Source organism: Salmo salar, chromosome 27, assembly GCF_965601325.2.
Source record: "Salmo salar chromosome 27, fSalSal1, whole genome shotgun sequence".
In the NCBI taxonomy this organism is placed as follows: Eukaryota; Metazoa; Chordata; class Actinopteri; order Salmoniformes; family Salmonidae; genus Salmo; species Salmo salar.
This window is the reverse complement of record NC_138317.1, coordinates 14,082,237-14,099,369: the sequence shown is the minus strand read 5'-3', so window position 1 is coordinate 14,099,369 and position 17,133 is coordinate 14,082,237. Positions and strand designations below refer to the sequence as shown.

At 41.9% G+C, this 17,133-nt stretch overlaps 1 protein-coding gene across 6 annotated transcripts in view; it reads right to left on the bottom strand.

The window, feature by feature from the left end:
• Positions 1–13,995, bottom strand: part of LOC106588319 (SMAD family member 4) — a 40,390-nt gene extending 26,395 nt beyond the window's left edge. For 2 of the 6 annotated variants that reach the window (XM_082970049.1, XM_082970051.1), the window contains exons 1-2: positions 13,743–13,995; positions 7,319–7,559 (exon numbers count right to left, since the gene is read on the bottom strand). In XM_082970049.1, the coding sequence (XP_082826175.1) occupies positions 7,319–7,555 (237 nt within the window). In that variant the 5' untranslated portion in view covers positions 7,556–7,559; positions 13,743–13,995. Of the gene's footprint in view, positions 1–7,318; positions 7,560–13,742 lie in introns of those variants that run through there. The other 4 variants (XM_014177171.3, XM_082970050.1, XM_082970052.1 and 1 more) reach the window with 3 other exon arrangements.
• Positions 13,996–17,133: the final 3,138 nt, after the last annotated feature.

The window sequence follows — 17,133 nt, the reverse complement described above, 5'->3', positions numbered from 1 at the left end:
TTAAACCTGCAGCAGGAAATTCTGTCGATCACAGTTCATGTGGGATTCAATGACATTATGAATGGGTCTATGCTTGACACCAACAAACGCACCATAATATCTGGCCCTGTGCCCTCCCTAAATCATGGCATTGAACGTTTCAGCAGACTTTTATCCTTCCATAACTGGCTACGTGACTATTGCAACTCTGAGGGTGTAACATTTATTGACAATTTCGATACCTTATGGAAACAAAGCTTGTTTTCCCACCAAATCATTTGGGTTCCTCGATCGTTTCACAGCATTATAAGGCTGCGTTGAGACAATGATTATCAATGACCCAAGCCCAGCACAGTTAATCCCTACCATTGTGTCGCTGAGTTGTCATAATGCTTCAGAAAATGTACACTACCATTCAAAAGTTTGGGGTCACTTAGAAATGTCCTTCTTTTCCATGAAAACATACATGAAATGAGTTGCAAAATGAATAGGAAATATAGTCAAGACGTTGAAAAGGTTATAAATAATTATTTTTCATTGAAATAACAATTTGCTTTCATCAAAGAATCCTCCATTTGCAGCAATTACAGCCTTGCAGACCTTTGGCATTCTAGTTGTCAATTTGTTGAGGTAATCTGAAAAGAGTTCACCCCATGCTTCCTGAAGCACCTCCCACAATTTGGATTGGCTTGATGGGCACTTCTTACGTACCATACGGTCAAGCTGCTCCTACAACAGAGCAACAGGATTGCGATCCGGTGACTGTGCTGGCCACTCCATTATAGACAGAATACCAGCTGACTGCTTCTTCCCTAAATAGTTATTGCATAATCTGGAGCTGTGCTTTGCATCATTGTCCTGTTGTAGGAGGAACTTGGCTCCAATTAAGCACCGTCCACAGGGTATGGCATGGCTTTGCAAAATGGGAGTGATAGCCTTCCTTCTTCAACTTCAAGATCCCTTTTACCCTGTACAAATCTCCCACTTTACCACCACCAAAGCACCCCCAGACTAGAGGTCGACCAATTATGATTTTTCAACGTCGATACCGATTATTGGAGGACCCAAAAAAGGCAATACCGATTAATCGGCCGATTAAAAAAGATATATATTTGTAATAATGACAATTACAACAATACTGAATGAACACTTATTTTAACTTAATATAATACATTAATAAAATCAATTTAGCCTCAAATAAATAATGAAACATGTTTGGTTTAAATAATGCAAAAACAAAGTGTTGGAGAATAAAGTAAAAGTGCATTATGTGCCGTGTAAGAAAGAAAACATTTAAGTTCCTTGCTCAGAACATGAGAACATATGAAAGCTGGTGGTTCCTTTTAACATGAGTCTTCAATATTCCCAGGTAAATTATTATAGGTTGTAGTTATTATAGGAATTATAGGACTATTTCTCTCTATACGATTTGTATTTCATATACCTTGACAATTGGATGTTCTTATAGGCACTTTAGTATTGCCAGTGTAACAGTATAGCTTCCGCCCCTCTCCTCGCTCCTAGCTGGGCTCAAACCAGGAACACATCGACAACAGCCACCCTCGAAGCAGCGTTACCCATGCAGAGCAAGGTGAAACAACTACTCTAAGTCTCAGAGTGAGTGACGTTTGAAACGCTATTTGCGCGCACCCGGCTAACTAGCTAGCCATTTCACATCGGTTACACCAGCCTCATCTTGGGAGTTCATAGGCTTGAAGTCATAAACACCGCAATGCATTGCGAAGGGCTGCTGGCAAACGCACGAAAGTGCTATTTTTGAATGAACGCTTGCGAGCCTGCTGGTGCCTACCACCGCTCAGTCAGACTGCTCTATCAAATCATAGACTTAATTATAACATAATAACACACAGAAACATGAGCCTTAGGTCATTAATATGGTTGAATCCGGAAACTATCACGTTTATTCTTTCAGTGAAATACGGAACCGTTCCGTATTTTACCTAATGGGTGGCATCCATAAGTCTAAATGTTCCTGTTACATTGCACAGCCTCCAATGTTATGTCATAATTACGTAAAATTCTGGCAAATTAGTTCGCAACGAGCCAGGCAGCCCAAACTGCTGCATATACCCTGATTCTGCGTGCAAGGAACGCAAGAGAACTGACACAATTTCACCTTGTTAATATTGCCTGCTAACCTGGATTTCTTTTAGCTAAATATGCAGGTTTAAAAATATATACTTCTGTGTATTGAAAGGCATTGATGTTTATGGTTAGGTACACAACAGTCCTTTTTCGCGAATGCGCACCACATCGATTATATGCAACACAGGACAGGCTAGATAAACTAGTAATATCATCAACCATGTGTAGTTAACTAGTGATTATGATTGATTGATTGTTTTTTATAAGATAAGTTTAATGCTAGCTAACAACTTACCCTGGCTTCTTACTGCATTCGCGTAACAGGCAGGCTTCTCGTGGAGTGCAACGTAAAGCAGGTGGTTAGAGCGTTGGACTAGTTAACCATTAGGTTGCATCCCCAAGCTGACAAGGTAAAAATCTGCCGTTCTGCCCCTGAACAAGGCCGTTAACCCACCGTTTCTAGGCCATCATTGAAAACAAGAATGTGTTCTTAACTGACTTGCCTAGTTAAATAAAGGTATAAAAAATATATATAATAATAATAATACATTTTTAAAAATCGGCAAATCGGTGGCCAAAAATACCGATTACCGATTGTTATGAAAACTTGAAATCGGCCCTAATTAATCGGTCATTCCGATTAATCGGTCGACCTCTACCCCAGACCATCACATTGCCTCCACCATGCGTGACAGATGGCGTCAAGCACTCATCCAGCAGCTTTTCATTTTTTCTGCGTCTCACGAATGTTCTTCTTTGTGATCCGAACACCTCAAACTTAGATTAATCTGTCCATAACACTTTTTTACAATCTTCCTCTGTCCAGTGTCTATGTTCTTTTGCCCATCTTAATCTTTTATTTTTATTGGCCAGTCTGAGATATGGCTTTTTCTTTGCAACTGCCTGGAAGGCCAGCAACCCGGAGTTGCCTCTTCACTGTTGACGTTGAGACTGGTGTTTTGCGGGTACTATTTAATGAAGCTGCCAGTTGAGGACTTGTGAGGCGTCTGTTTCTCAAACTAGACACTCTAATGTACTTGTCCTCTTGCTCAGTTGTGCACCGGGGCCTCCCACTGCTCTTTCTATTCTGGTTAGAGCCAGTTTGCGCTGTTCTGTGAAGGGAGTAGTACACAGCGTTGTACGAGATCTTCAGTTTCTTAGCAATTTCTCACATGGAATAGCCTTCATTTCTCAGAAGAAGAATAGACTGACGAGTTTCAGAAAAAAGTTATTTGTTTCTGGCCATTTTGAGCCTGTAATCGAACACACATATGCTGATGCTCCAGATACTCAACTAGTTTAACCTCTATGGGCTAGGCGGGACGAATTCGTCCCACCTACGTAACAGCCACTTGAAGCCTGTGGTGCGATTTTCAAAACCTTAAAAATCCTATTACTTCAATTTCTCAAACATATGACTATTTTACAGCTATTTAAAGACAAGACTCTCGTTAATCTAATCACACTGTCCGATTTCAAAAAGGCTTTACAACGAAAGCAAAACATTAGATTATGTCAGCAGAGTACCAAGCCAGAAATAATCAGACACCCATTTTTCAAGCTAGCATATAATTTCACCAAAACCCAGAAGACAGCTAAATGCAGCACTCACCTTTGATGATCTTCATCAGATGACAACCCTAGGACATTATGTTATACAATACATGCATGTTTTGTTCAATCAAGTTCATATTTATATCAAAAACCAGCTTTTTACATTAGCATGTGACGTTCAGAACTAGCATACCCCCCGCAAACTTCCGGGGAATTCGCTAACATTTTACTAAATTACTCACGATAAACGTTCACAAAAAGCATAACAATTATTTTAAGAATTATAGATACAGACCTCCTCTATGCACTCGATATGTCCGATTTTAAAATAGCTTTTTGGTGAAAGCACATTTTGCAATATTCTAAGTACATAGCCCAGGCATCACGGGCTAGCTATTTAGACACCCGGCAAGTTTAGCACTCACCATAATCATATTTACTATTATAAAAGTTTGATTACCTTTTGTTGTCTTCGTCAGAATGCACTCTCAGGACTGCTACTTCAATAACAAATGTTGGTTTGGTCCAAAATAATCCATCGTTATATCCGAATAGCGGCGTTTTGTTCGTGCGTTCCAGACACTATCCGAAATGGTAAAGAAGGGTCGCGCGCATGGCGCAATTCGTGACAAAAAAATTCTAAATATTCCATTACCGTACTTCGAAGCATGTCAACCGCTGTTTAAAATCAATTTTTACGCCATTTTTCTCGTAGAAAAGCGATAATATTCCGACAGGGAATCTCCTTTTCGGCAAACAGAGGAAAAAAATCACAAAGGCGGGGGCGGTCGGGTCACGCGCCTAAGCCCAGAGTCCCTTGATCGGTCACTTGAGAAAGGCGATAATGTGTTTCAGCCTGGGGCTGGGATGACGACATTCTGTTTTTTCCCGGGCTCTGAGCGCCTATGGACGACGTAGGAAGTGTCACGTTAGAGCAGAGATCCTTAGTAAAAGATAGAGATGGAAAAGAAGTTCAAGAAATGGTCAGACAGGCCACTTCCTGTAAAGGAATCTCTCAGGTTTTGACCTGCCATTTGAGTTCTGTTATACTCACAGACACCATTCAAACAGTTTTAGAAACTTTAGGGTATTTTCTATCCATATGTAATAAGTATATGCATATTCTAGTTACTGGGTAGGAGTGGTAACCAGATTAAATCGGGTATGTTTTTTATCCAGCCGTGTCAATACTGCCCCCTAGCCCTAACAAGCTAAAGAAGGACAGTTTTATTGCTTCTTTAATCAGAACAACAGTTTTCAGCTGTGCTAATATAATTGCAAAAGGGTTTTCTAATGATCAATTAGCCTTTTAAAATGATAAACTTGGATTAGCTAATATAACGTGCCATTGGAACATAGGAGTGATGGTTGCTGATAATGAGTATCCTTAATAAATACAAATACAAAATGGGTCTTTCTCCATTTATACTGTTGAATCAAAACAAATATAATTTTCAGCATTTTCATCAATTTCTGCACTTTTATTATAATTTCCATACTGTGCCACACAGCATGATGTGGGCAAGAAAATCGAGTTAATTGGTGAACTGTTGGAATCATGGAAATATAAAGATTATTAGTTGGAATATAGTGGGCAGCACCTTTAATGCATTGTTGTTTGTCATGTTAACGAATGAATAAGTGAGTGAGAAATTATTGTCAGGGTAGGGACCAAAGTGTTGGTCAGTGACCCTAATTATATGTTACATTACATGTTTTCCTACTTCATGAAGCTAGCCAACATATTCATGCTTTGCCTATTCCTCTCTGATAAGGTGCCATTGCACAAACATGCTTATCTAGGCCTAGATCAGCACTGGTACCTGGAAAGTATTACCTAACAGACTATGTTTGCTCTGACTCACATTTAGCAAGCTAGCTAGCCAGCTAACTAGTGATTAGCATTAGCGGATAACACAAATTATTTTAGCAACCTTGCTAAGAAAAGACAAAATAGCAAACAGTAGTTTGCAGACAATAAGATACACAAACTAATAGTGTACAGTAATCATAGAGCGCTTATGGAAAGCAGCATGTCACCAACATTTTTGCATCCATCTGACCATGAAGAATAAACGGCAAGAAAGTGCTTGTGACTCCGTGGTTGAGCAACTGCTCTCTCCTTGAGTGACAGGAGGCAGGGCTTGGTGTGGTTAGGAGAGAGATGACTGAAGTAGAAAATGGCGTAAACTATCGAATTGGACATTACACGTGCCAGAGTTGCGCAACACATTTAACAAACCAAACACTGAAATACCAAGTAAAAACTCAAACCGGTCCGTGCAACAATACTGGTATATAGTCAAATATGGTATACCGCCCAGCCCTAAATTAAATACAGAAGTATCTCATTTACATAAGTATTCACACAACTGAGTCAATACTAGTGGTTAGAGTGTTGGGCCAGTAACCGAAAGGTTGCTGGATCGAATCCCAGAGCTGACAAGGCAAAAATCTGTTGTTCTGCCCCTGAGCAAGGCAGTTAACCCACTGTTCCCTGGGCGCCGAAGATGTGGATGTCGATTAAAGCAGCCCCCCGCACCTCTCTGATTCAGAGGGGTTGGGTTAAATGCAGAAGACACATTTCAGTTGAAGGCATTCAGTTGTACAACTGACTAGGTATCGCTCTTTCCCTAAACTTATTGACTCAATACATTTCAGCCTTTCAGCTTTTAATAATAAAATATTATTAAAATATAATAACAAATGTAATAACAATGAGCACAAGGTTGTCATCCACTTAAAAGCCTACTTGTATAATATGTTGCTGTTACATTTCATGTTAACATGATATACTGTATCTTTAGACCCTAGTAGTGAACCTATTATAACATAACAGTATGGCCTACACTACAGTCTGCTGTTATGTAGCAAGTAGTGAGCATTCTGACATTTCCTCATAAAACAGCCGATGTTGCTAATAACATCTCCTGTCCAGCAATGCTCACAATACATAGGTCCCTAGTGCCCAAATATTTGTAAAAATAAATAAATAAAACATAATTCTATTTTGACATTATGGGGTATCGTGTGTAGGCCAGTGACAAAACATCTCAATTTAATACATTTTAAATTCCGGCTGTAACAAAACAAAATGTGGAAAATATATAATTTATCCTATAGACTTTGCACAATGCTTTTGCACTATGAATATGTCTATATAGTATAAATTGTATATTGTGTATTCATTCATGTACACTGAGTGTACAAAACATGCTCTTTCCGTGACATAGACTGACCAGGTAAAAGCTATGATACCTTATTGATCTCACAAATCCACTTCAATCAGTGTAGATGAAGGAGACAATTGAGACATGGATTGTGTATGTGTGCCATTCAGAGGGTGAATTGGCAAGAGAAAAGATTTAAGTGCCTTTGAACGGGGTATGGTAGGTAGTAGGTGCCAGGCGCACCAGTGTGTCAAGAACTGCAACGCTGCTGGGTCTTTCACGCTCAACAGTTTCCCGTGTGTATCAAGAATAGTCCACCAACCAAAGGACATCCAGCCAACTTGACACAACTGTGGGAAGTATTAGAGTCAACATGGGCCAGCATCCCTATGGAACGCTTTCGACATCTTGTAGAGTCCGTGGCCTGTTGAATTGAGGCTGTTCTGAGGGCAAAAGGGGGTGCAACTCAATATGAGGAAGTCCCTCTCTTTTTACTACTATATACCCACCTGCAGGCGTCCGTCCAGGGTCCTCTGGATGGTGACACACTTGCTGGGGTGCACACCGTTGGTGGTGATGGCGGTGATGAGCGAGTCCAGCTCGTCCTTCTTCTCCTTGAGCTTCTTCACCAGGCTCTCGATGGCACGCTTGGCGAAACCCTCATTCTCGCCACCCTGCCGGTGGCACATGAGGCTGTGCACGATGCTCAGGCAGGCGTCATTGCTGGTGGGGGCGTTTACCGACATGATGCTGCCGAGGGAGGGAGGATGGAGAGGTCAGTGATTGGCATAATGAGAACCCTTTACATATGTTAATTACACTTGTCACAAATGTTCAGGTGCATGTAAAATGACACTGTCTTGTCACTTGACATTCAGTAGTTATGCCATGTTAATGACAACCTTGTGATACTGTTATGGCATACAATTCAAAATAGTGTTCTACATTAGGACTTCATAACTCCTTCATAACCCATACTGCATTCATGAGAACAGACACGAGTGCACACCATTAGCGCATACAGACACACACAAAACGGAGGGAAGTTGTGTATCAAGGCTTGTGCTTTCAGTTTTTACGACTTGTGAGTGTGTGTATGTCATCGTTCTTTACTGGCATTGTTACTCAGCTGATAACCCTCAGTACAATGACCCAACACACCTCCAGGCTTTGTAAGGGCTATTTGGCCAAGGAGAGTGATGGAGTGCTGCATTAGATGACTTGGCCTCCACAATCACCCGACCTCAACCTAATTGAGATGGTTTGGGATGAGTTGGACCGCAGAGTGAAGGAAAAGCAGCCAACAAGTGCTCAGCATATGTGGGAACTCCTTCAAGACTCTTGGAAAAGAATTCCAGGTGAAGCTGGTTAAGAGAAAGCCATGAGTGTGCAAAGCTGTCATCAAGGCAAAGGGTGGCTACTTTGAAAAATCTCAAATAGAAAATATATTTTGATTTGTTTAACACTTTTTTGGTTACTACATGATTCCATATTATTATACCTTTATTTCAACAAGGAACACAGACTGAGACCAAGGTCTCTTTTACAACTGGGCCCTGCGTACACCTGTTTACACATACAGTTTAGGTACAATGATTAAGAAACTACACAAGACAAACAAAACGATCACAACACAAAAAATATACAGCAGCAGATTGTTACATTTACACACAGGTTATTCCCCTAACAGCACAAGAACTTGCATTACCCGAAGCAGTTACAAGCAATATAAAAATAAAAATCCTCCAATAAATGTTTAAAATGGGCAAGGGGGACAAGAGTCTCAAGTTTAAGTTTAGTCTGCAGGCTATTCCATAAGGAGCGTAACAGGAAAAGCAGCCATACGCAACTCTGTGGAGATCGCATGGGCCTCAAGTGTAATCCATGCTTGAGACATGGTTTTAGGAATTATAATTCTAATGTTGATGAGTGATGATAAATAAGAAGGTAGTTTATTCAGAAGTGCTTTATAGACAAACACGAGAGCATGTTGTTCTCGTCTCCTGGACAGCGAAGTCCAACCCACATTTTGATATAAAACACAGTGGTGAGTTCTGTAGCTAGCACCCTGTCACGACTTCCGCCGAAGTCGGCTCCTCTCCTTGTTCGGGCGGCGTTCGGCGGTCGACGTCACCGGCTTTCTAGCCATCGCCGCTCCATTTTTCATTGATCCATTTGTTTTGTCTTGTTCCCTGCACACCTGGTTTTCATTCCCTAATCACACTGCATGTGTAATAATATCCCCATAATCTATAACAGACATAAAAGTAGCTTGCACAATTTTTCTTCTATTTGTAGAGGACAAACATGTCCTGTTTCTATAGAGGAAGCCTAGTTGGACTTTTAGCCGTTTACATAGTTCGTCAACATGCATTTTAAAAGACAGTTTATCATCCAGCCATATCCCTAAGTATTTATATGCAGAGACCTGATTAATTCAAGAGCCATCTAAGCTCATAAATGCAAGTGTATTTTCAACCAACTTTTTGAACCTATTAAAAATCATAAAATTAGTTTTCTTTGCATTTAAAACAAGTTTCAGGTGAATAAAAGACCCTCGTAATATCTTAAAATCTGTCTCCAATTGTGATAATACTAGGTCAGCCGTTGACGCAATAGAGTACATGATAGTGTCATCAGCCTATAGATTAATTTTACACTTTCTTATCTCGTCACCGATATTGTTTATGTAGAGAGTGAACAGTAATGGACCAAGTATAGAACCTTGTGGGACCCCTTTAACGTAATTTCATTGTTTTGATGTCTTCACTATTATTCTACAATGTAGAAAATAGTAAAAAATAAAGTAACACCCTTGAATAAGTAGACGTGTCCAAACTTTGGACTGGTACTGTACATGCTAGCAATTATAATCTCCCAGAAAGAGCTTGATCCAAATTGGCAACCCGGTCTAGCCGGGAGGCATCTACCTGTGAGGGGAATGTACCTGGTACTTTAAAGTAGCCTGCCCTTAACCATTCTACAGTTTCATTTGAAAGGGGGGAAAACAGGTTTATGTGCTACCAGTGCAATGTGAATTTGATGAAATGAAGCCCCCCCATACTCACTAATCAACATACCTTCCCTACCATGGTTGAGTTCAGGAGGCACAAAAAAAGAAAGGAGAAAAAATGCTTCAAAACTGAGTGAAACAGGAAGGTACTATCTGCACTTGTCTAAAAAGAAATGCTTGATCTTATGTAAGCTAATTTCTGAACTGTTAGGCCAATAAAGCCAACATGTCACTATTAGGAAGTCCATAGCAAAACTGCAGCCTTGCTCTGTTTGTCTGTCTGTTAATACGCGCCAGAGCTAATCTAATTCTGCCATGAGAGCTATCATAACCTGTTGCATCTGCGTGGCTAATCTGACTGGAAGTGACTCTGTTCTCCCTCTCCTCTCATTACCTTAATATCTGTCCGTTTGGAAACATGCTCGCACAACAACATGGCTTCAAGCTGTGGGAGAAAGTCTCAGGCTACCAGCGTGTGTGTGTTAGTGTGTCGTCTCATGAAGAAAATTCATTGACACAGCTTCTTCAACATAGAACATCCATAAAAAGACAAACTCAGTCACTATAACGTGCCTCACATTACAAAAATGCCTGTCCTATTCATATCAAGTGATGCATGTCTTCATTATTCAGGATATACTGTATAGGCCAGGCCTACTGAGCTGGTGTTGTAGTTAAAAGCTTATCGAAAGCAGGATAGCATTGCTTTGATAGTCGTTTTTTGAAAGCAGTCATAGAGAATGGTGTATGTCACCATCAAAAACCCCGGTGTGTCTGTCCTCTTACAATGAACAAAACTGAGAAGTGTCTAGGGGCAGGGGTTAGGGAGTTATACTGGACTAGGCCATTGTTACTGTGAGGTCATTGCTCCAATAGAGATGGAGGGTGATATTATGAGTGGATCTGAGGGCTCTGTGGAAAGGGGAAAGTCTCAGTTGAAGAGAAAGCTATGATGGTTTACAGTAGGTCTAAGGCAGTGGTCACCAACCTTTTCTGAGTCAAGATCACTTTCTTTTTTACCCCTTTTTCTCCCCAATTTTGTGGTATCCAATTGGTAGTTACGGTCTTGTCTCATCACTGTAACTCCCGTACGGACTTGGAAGAGGTGAAGGTCGAGAGCCATGCGTCCTCCGAAACACAACCCAACCAAGCCGCACTGATTCTTGACACAATGCCCACATAAACCCGGAAGCCAGCCGCACCAATGTGTTGGAGGAAACACCGTACACCTGGCGACCGTGTCAGCGTGCACTGTGCCCGGCCCGCCACAGGAGTCACAAGTGCGCGATGGGACAAGGACATCCCTGCCGGCCAACCCCTCCGCTAGCCCAGACGAAGCTGGGCCAATTGTGCACCGCCCCATGGGTTCCCCAGCCGCAGCCGGCTGTGACAGAGCCTGCACTCAAACCCAGAATCTCTAGTGGCACAGCTAGCACTGCGATGCAGTGCCTTAGACCACTGCGTCACTCGGAAGGCCCTGTCAAGATCCCTTTCTGAGTCAAAATGCCAGCCGAGAACTCCCGCTCAGATTTTTTTTAACATGACTTAAAAAACGTAAGCCTATACAACATTAACCCATTGAAAACAGTACTGTAGCAATGAGGTTTGTGCAGTAGGCTATAGGCCCAATACATTACCACCGCATTTTGGCTTTACTTGAATTGCCTTGCCAATGCATTGATGTTCTGACCATTGTTTTTAAAAATATTTCAAAATTTGAGGTAGGTTATATGATCACACCAGTAATAGGTCAGTTGTTGTATTCTGAGTGAGCATACATTTAAGTACGTTTCTGACCTGAAGGTGCCTGCATTTGATGGTCAGTGTCAGCGGAGGGAGAGAGCAGCAGACTGAGGGTCCGCCTGTCAACTTCCCTCTGCTCTCCCTTTCCTCCCCTGACACTGAACAAAAAGGGACACAGTCTTCCAGCTGATGGCAAAACTCGAGTCGCACCACATTATTTCTGCCTCATGCACAAATTCAGGTTGTTACTCCTATGAGCAGAGAAAGTGAAATATTTCTAAATATTATTTTTTTTAAAGACCCAAGCCGCTAATAATAACGCACGCGTAACGATACACTTTCCTACTCAAACCTTACATCTCCAGTACTGGTTGTAGTGCAACGCAAGTGGAAGTGGGAAGAACATGCATTTTATGGCTTATAAAGTGTTGAATAAAAAGTGTTGACAGTGCTGAGTAAGAACTCACTCATAAAAACAGCAGCTCTTTGCTGTATTCATTGACAGTCTCTCTTTAGTCATGGTTTTAAAAGTGTTGAAATCTCACAATATACATTTTGCTGTAGCTTTCTTTTAGGTCTGCTACGTTACTGCAGACACTGTAATCTGAGTGCACTTAATTTGCTCTCCGAGCCCGCAGGGAAGGCAGAGTTTGCACCTTCAGACTGGTTCAAAATGGGAACATTTCGCCTACCTAGTGCACCTACCACCAACAGCATGAGAGAATACAAAAAAATAGGAACGCAAGGCTTAATCATTTGTTGGGGTGAAAAATGTTTGGCGATCGACCAGTTCGGTTGGTAACCACTGGTCTAAGGACTATTGATCAACCTGTCGTCAGACCAACTACAAACCAAGCTTAAGAAAGTCTCTAAATCATAAAGAAATATTTAAGTATTCAGAAGTGAATCCATGCAACAGGTGACCAACAATAAGGGCAGTCTGAGAAAAGAATGGTAGCCTGGCATAGAGATGTCATTCTGTGGGTATATGATAGATTTGTACTAAACTAGGGCCTACCCCACAATGAATAGGTATATAACTAGACAATTATCAAGTGAGCAATTAATGAATGAAGGACTACAATTCTGTTCTGACACTATTCCTCTAGGCCTAAAGTACCCTCTTAGGACTGCCCCATTTTGAAGGTAAAATATTATTAAAATGTAATAACAAATGTAATAACAATGAGCACAAGGTTGTCATCCACTTAAAAGCCTACATGTATAATATGTTGCTGTTACATTTCATGTTAACATGATATACTGTATCTTTAGACCCTAGTAGTGAACCTATTATAACATAACAGTATGGCCTACACTACAGAGTCTGCTGTTATGTAGCAAGTAGTGAGCATTCTGACATTTCCTCATAAAACAGCCGATGTTGCAATAACATTTCCTATCCGGAAAAGCTCGCCCAACTAAGCTTTGCCAATTGAAGATGTACTGTTTTATGGCAGTGTCTGGTACACCTGCACTTGACCATAAACTCATCTCATGGAATGGATCTTTACATGGAAAAAAAAGAGACAACAACCAAAACACAGCATTGCTGTTGTAACCTTCTTGGCCGTCCCTTGCAATGCATTATTCCAACTCAATCTGACAAATTTTGAAGCCATACATTCACTTTACTAGGATCTTCAGCGGAGACGTAAACACTGCCACGCCATATTTGGTCATTTCGCGTCACCAAATCTAGGCTACCGTCTAAACATTTGAAGAAATCCTGGTAGGGATGATAAAACGCTTTCAGCATTGTATCAATCTAATCATTCGAAAGCAGGCGCTAGAGTGCAACTCATTACAGTAGCATATTTGAATAGAATATTAGAAGTTGATAAAATGCCATATCAACTACCTTTCCGGAAAAAACATCGACATTGCAGACTAACGTTAGACAGTCATGCAGCCAGTGAAATCACTGCAGGACCAAATCATTCGAAATAAAAGCAGTTTATCAGAAGCATATCATAAAACCTAAAACACACAGACACACTCCCCAGACATATGCCCGGTTGATACAACTAACGTTAGCGAGGAATCAAGCTATTTTGCTTGTCAAGACCGGATACAGAAATCTCCTCAACATCCATATCTTATTTAGTATGATTGGAGAATGAAGAGCTCGCGTGACGAGAAAAAGCCTCATACTTTGATAAATGAACTATACTTACACATCAACCGGAGTATTGAGGGATTAGAAGTGAAGTAGTGGTGAATGTGGTGCACTGAGGTAGCTAGTAATCTGACTTTCCTTCCTCCCCTAAGGGGCTATCTGTTTCTATCCCTGTCGATATGACTATCAGCCTCGCTGTCTCCGCTCGTGCATCCTGCTAGCGCCCAGAAGCCTACCCTCGCGCTCCGTACAATAACAAAAGAAGGAAGATATTGTACGCGTGAGTGTCTCGCTGAGCACCAGCCAATGGGGCCTCCGGTCTCAAAGGGAAGGCGGCTCTCAGCCAATAGTGACGCGGCTTTCACTGCTGGGCCCGGGGAAAGATTGACATATCAACGCGACTGTTTTTTTAAAGTGGCGCCGCGGAGATTACCATGCTCCTCCACGCCCCCTCCCCGACTCCACTTTGTCCATACTGCTAATGACTAGTGATGTGTGTTGTAGGCTATTATAAAAAAAAATGTTTTACCTTTATTTAACTAGGCAAATCAGTTAAGAACAGCTCGGGATTTGATCTAGCAACCTTTCAGTAACTGGCCCAATGCTCTAACAACTAGGCTACCTGTCGCCCGAGTAGGCCTACACACCGCCCCAAGTTTGATGACTATTGTATTGTTTATTATGTCCCTATTATTTTTGCACCGCTAAGCATTTCACTGATGTATTCTGCGCACAGCAAGTCGCACATGACAAATAAACTTTGATTTGATTTGACCCTCATTTGTTAACTCTAAGGTCATTTTAGAGTGAAACTGAAGGGGCATGGCTAACAATGACAGACAACAAGGTACCATGGTGACAAATAGGGCAACTAGTACTCCATTTGCCTTGGGTAATACATTTGATCTACTGAACTCTAGAAAGAGTGTGATAACTTTTTTTTCTAAACCAACCATCAAATCAAATGTTATTTGTCACATGCGCCAAATACAACCGTTGTAGACCTTACAGTGAAATGCTTACTTACAAGCCCTTAACCAACAATGCAGTTTTAAGAAAATACCTAAAAGAAATGTAAGAGATATGAATAAATAATTAAAGAGCAGCAGTAAATAACAATAGCGAGGCTATATACAGAGTCAATGTGCGGGGGCACCGGTGTCAAGGTAATTGAGGTAATATGTACATGTAGGTAGAGTTATTAAAGTGACTATACATAGATAATAACAGAGAGTAGCAGCAGCATAGAAGGGGAGGAGGGGTGCAATGCAAATAGTCTGGGTAGCCATTTGATTAGCTGTTCAGGAGTCTTATGGCTTTGGGGTAGAAGCTGTTTAGAAGCCTCTTGGACCTAGACTTGGTGCTCCGGTATCGCTTGCCGTGCGGAAGCAGAGAGAGCAGTCTATGACTAGGGTGGCTCGAGTCTTTGACAATTTTTTGGATGGCAGGAAGCTTGGGCCCGGTGATGTACTGGGCCGTATGCTCTACCCTCTGTAGTGCCTTGCGGTCAGAGGCCGAGCAGTTGCCATACCAGGCAGTGATGCAACCCGTCAGGATGCTCTCGATGGTGCAGCTGTAAAACCTTTTGAGGATCTGAGGACCCATGCCAAATCTTTTCAGTCCCCTGAGGGGGGATATGTTTTGTCGTGCCCTCTTCACGGCTGTCTTGGTGTGCTTGGACCATGTTAGTTTGTTGGTGATGTGGACGCCAAGGAACTTGAAGCTCTCAACCTGCTCCACTACAGCCCTGTCGATGAGAATGGGGGCGTGCTCGGTCCTCCTTTTCCTGTAGTCCACAATCATCTCATTTGTCCTAATCATGTTGATGGAGAGGTTGTTGTCCTTGCACCACACGGTCTGGTCTCTGACCTCCTCCCTATAGGCTGTCTCATCGTTGTCAGTGATCAGGCCTACCACTGTTGTGTCATCAGCAAACTTAATGATGGTGTTGGAGTCGTGCCTGGCCGTGCAGTTGTGAGTGAACAGGGAGGACAGGATGGGACTGAGCACGCACCCCTGAGGGGCCCACATGTTGAGGATCAGCGTGGCAGATGTGTTGTTACCTACCCATACCACCTGGGGGCGGCCCGTCAGGAAGTCCAGGATTCAGTTGCAGAGTCCCAGGGTCCTTAGCTTATTGATGAGCTTTGAGGGCACTATGGTGTTGAACACTGAGCTGCAGTCAATAAATAGCATTCTCACATAGGTGTTCCTTATGTCCAGGTGTGAAAGGACAATGTGGAGTGCAATAGAGTTTGCATCATCTGTGGATCTGTTGGTGCGGTATGCAAATTGGAGTAGGTCTAGGGTTTCTGGGAAAATGGTGTTGATGTGAGCCATGACCAGCCTTTCAAAGCATTTCATGGCTACAGACGTGAGTGCTACAGGGCGGTAGTTATTTAGACAGGTTACCATGCCCCTTCAAATCAAATCAAAGTTTATTTGTCACGTGCGCCGAATACAACAGATGAAGACCTTACAGTGAAATGCTTACTTACAGGCTCTAACCAGTAGTGCAAAAAGGTAAACAATAGGTAGGTAAAGAAATAAAACAACAGTAAAAAGACAGGCTATATACAGTAGCGAGGCTATAAAAGTAGCGAGGCTACATACAAACACCGGTTAGTCAGGCTGATTGAAGTAGTATGTACATGTAGATATGGTTAAAGTAACTATGCATATATGCATATAACAGAGAGTAGCAGTGGCGTAAAACAGGGGTTGGCGGGTGGTGGGTGGGTGCGTGGCATATGTGAGTGCTACTACCTCTACCTGAGCCCCAGGCTTTGTGGTACAGGTCATTAAACGATTGCTTCTGCACTGCAGATAGAGAAACGCAGAAGGAGGCTGGATCCTCAAAGATACAATAGAGTTATAGGCATAAAGAACTGTCGTGAAATTCTATCTAACTCTCCATTGAAAGTGCCATACATACCTGTCTGCACAAATTCTCCCCAAATCCATATTCAACCTAAGATGACGCAACCATAAAACTCAAACTCGGCCTCACCCAATCCATTTTGATCAATTCCTCTTCCACAAGCCTTCCCCTCTTCCCCTCTTGACCTCCATCCCTCTCTCATATCCCTCTCTCACATTCCCTGCTACTCTAGCTCAAACCCAACGGGGTCACCTTCAACCTCCCTTCTCTCATTACAAAACATTCAGTATTGACATTGGAGGCAGACATACGTTGTATTTTATCACTGATCCAATTATGCAAGAGGGCAATGCTGATAAAGGTATTCAGGCGAAGGACTTTTTAAAAAGAGAGGTGGAGGAATTCTAGCTCGATCTCATATTTGTTGGCTAACAATGACCATAGGAACTGACAAGAAAGCACAAAAAGATATGGGAGCAGGCTAGAGCAATACATTTTTTTTTTAAACACAGCCCATTGTTCTAACAACAGGTTTGAACAGTTCTATGTCTTGTTGGTCCTAAATGAT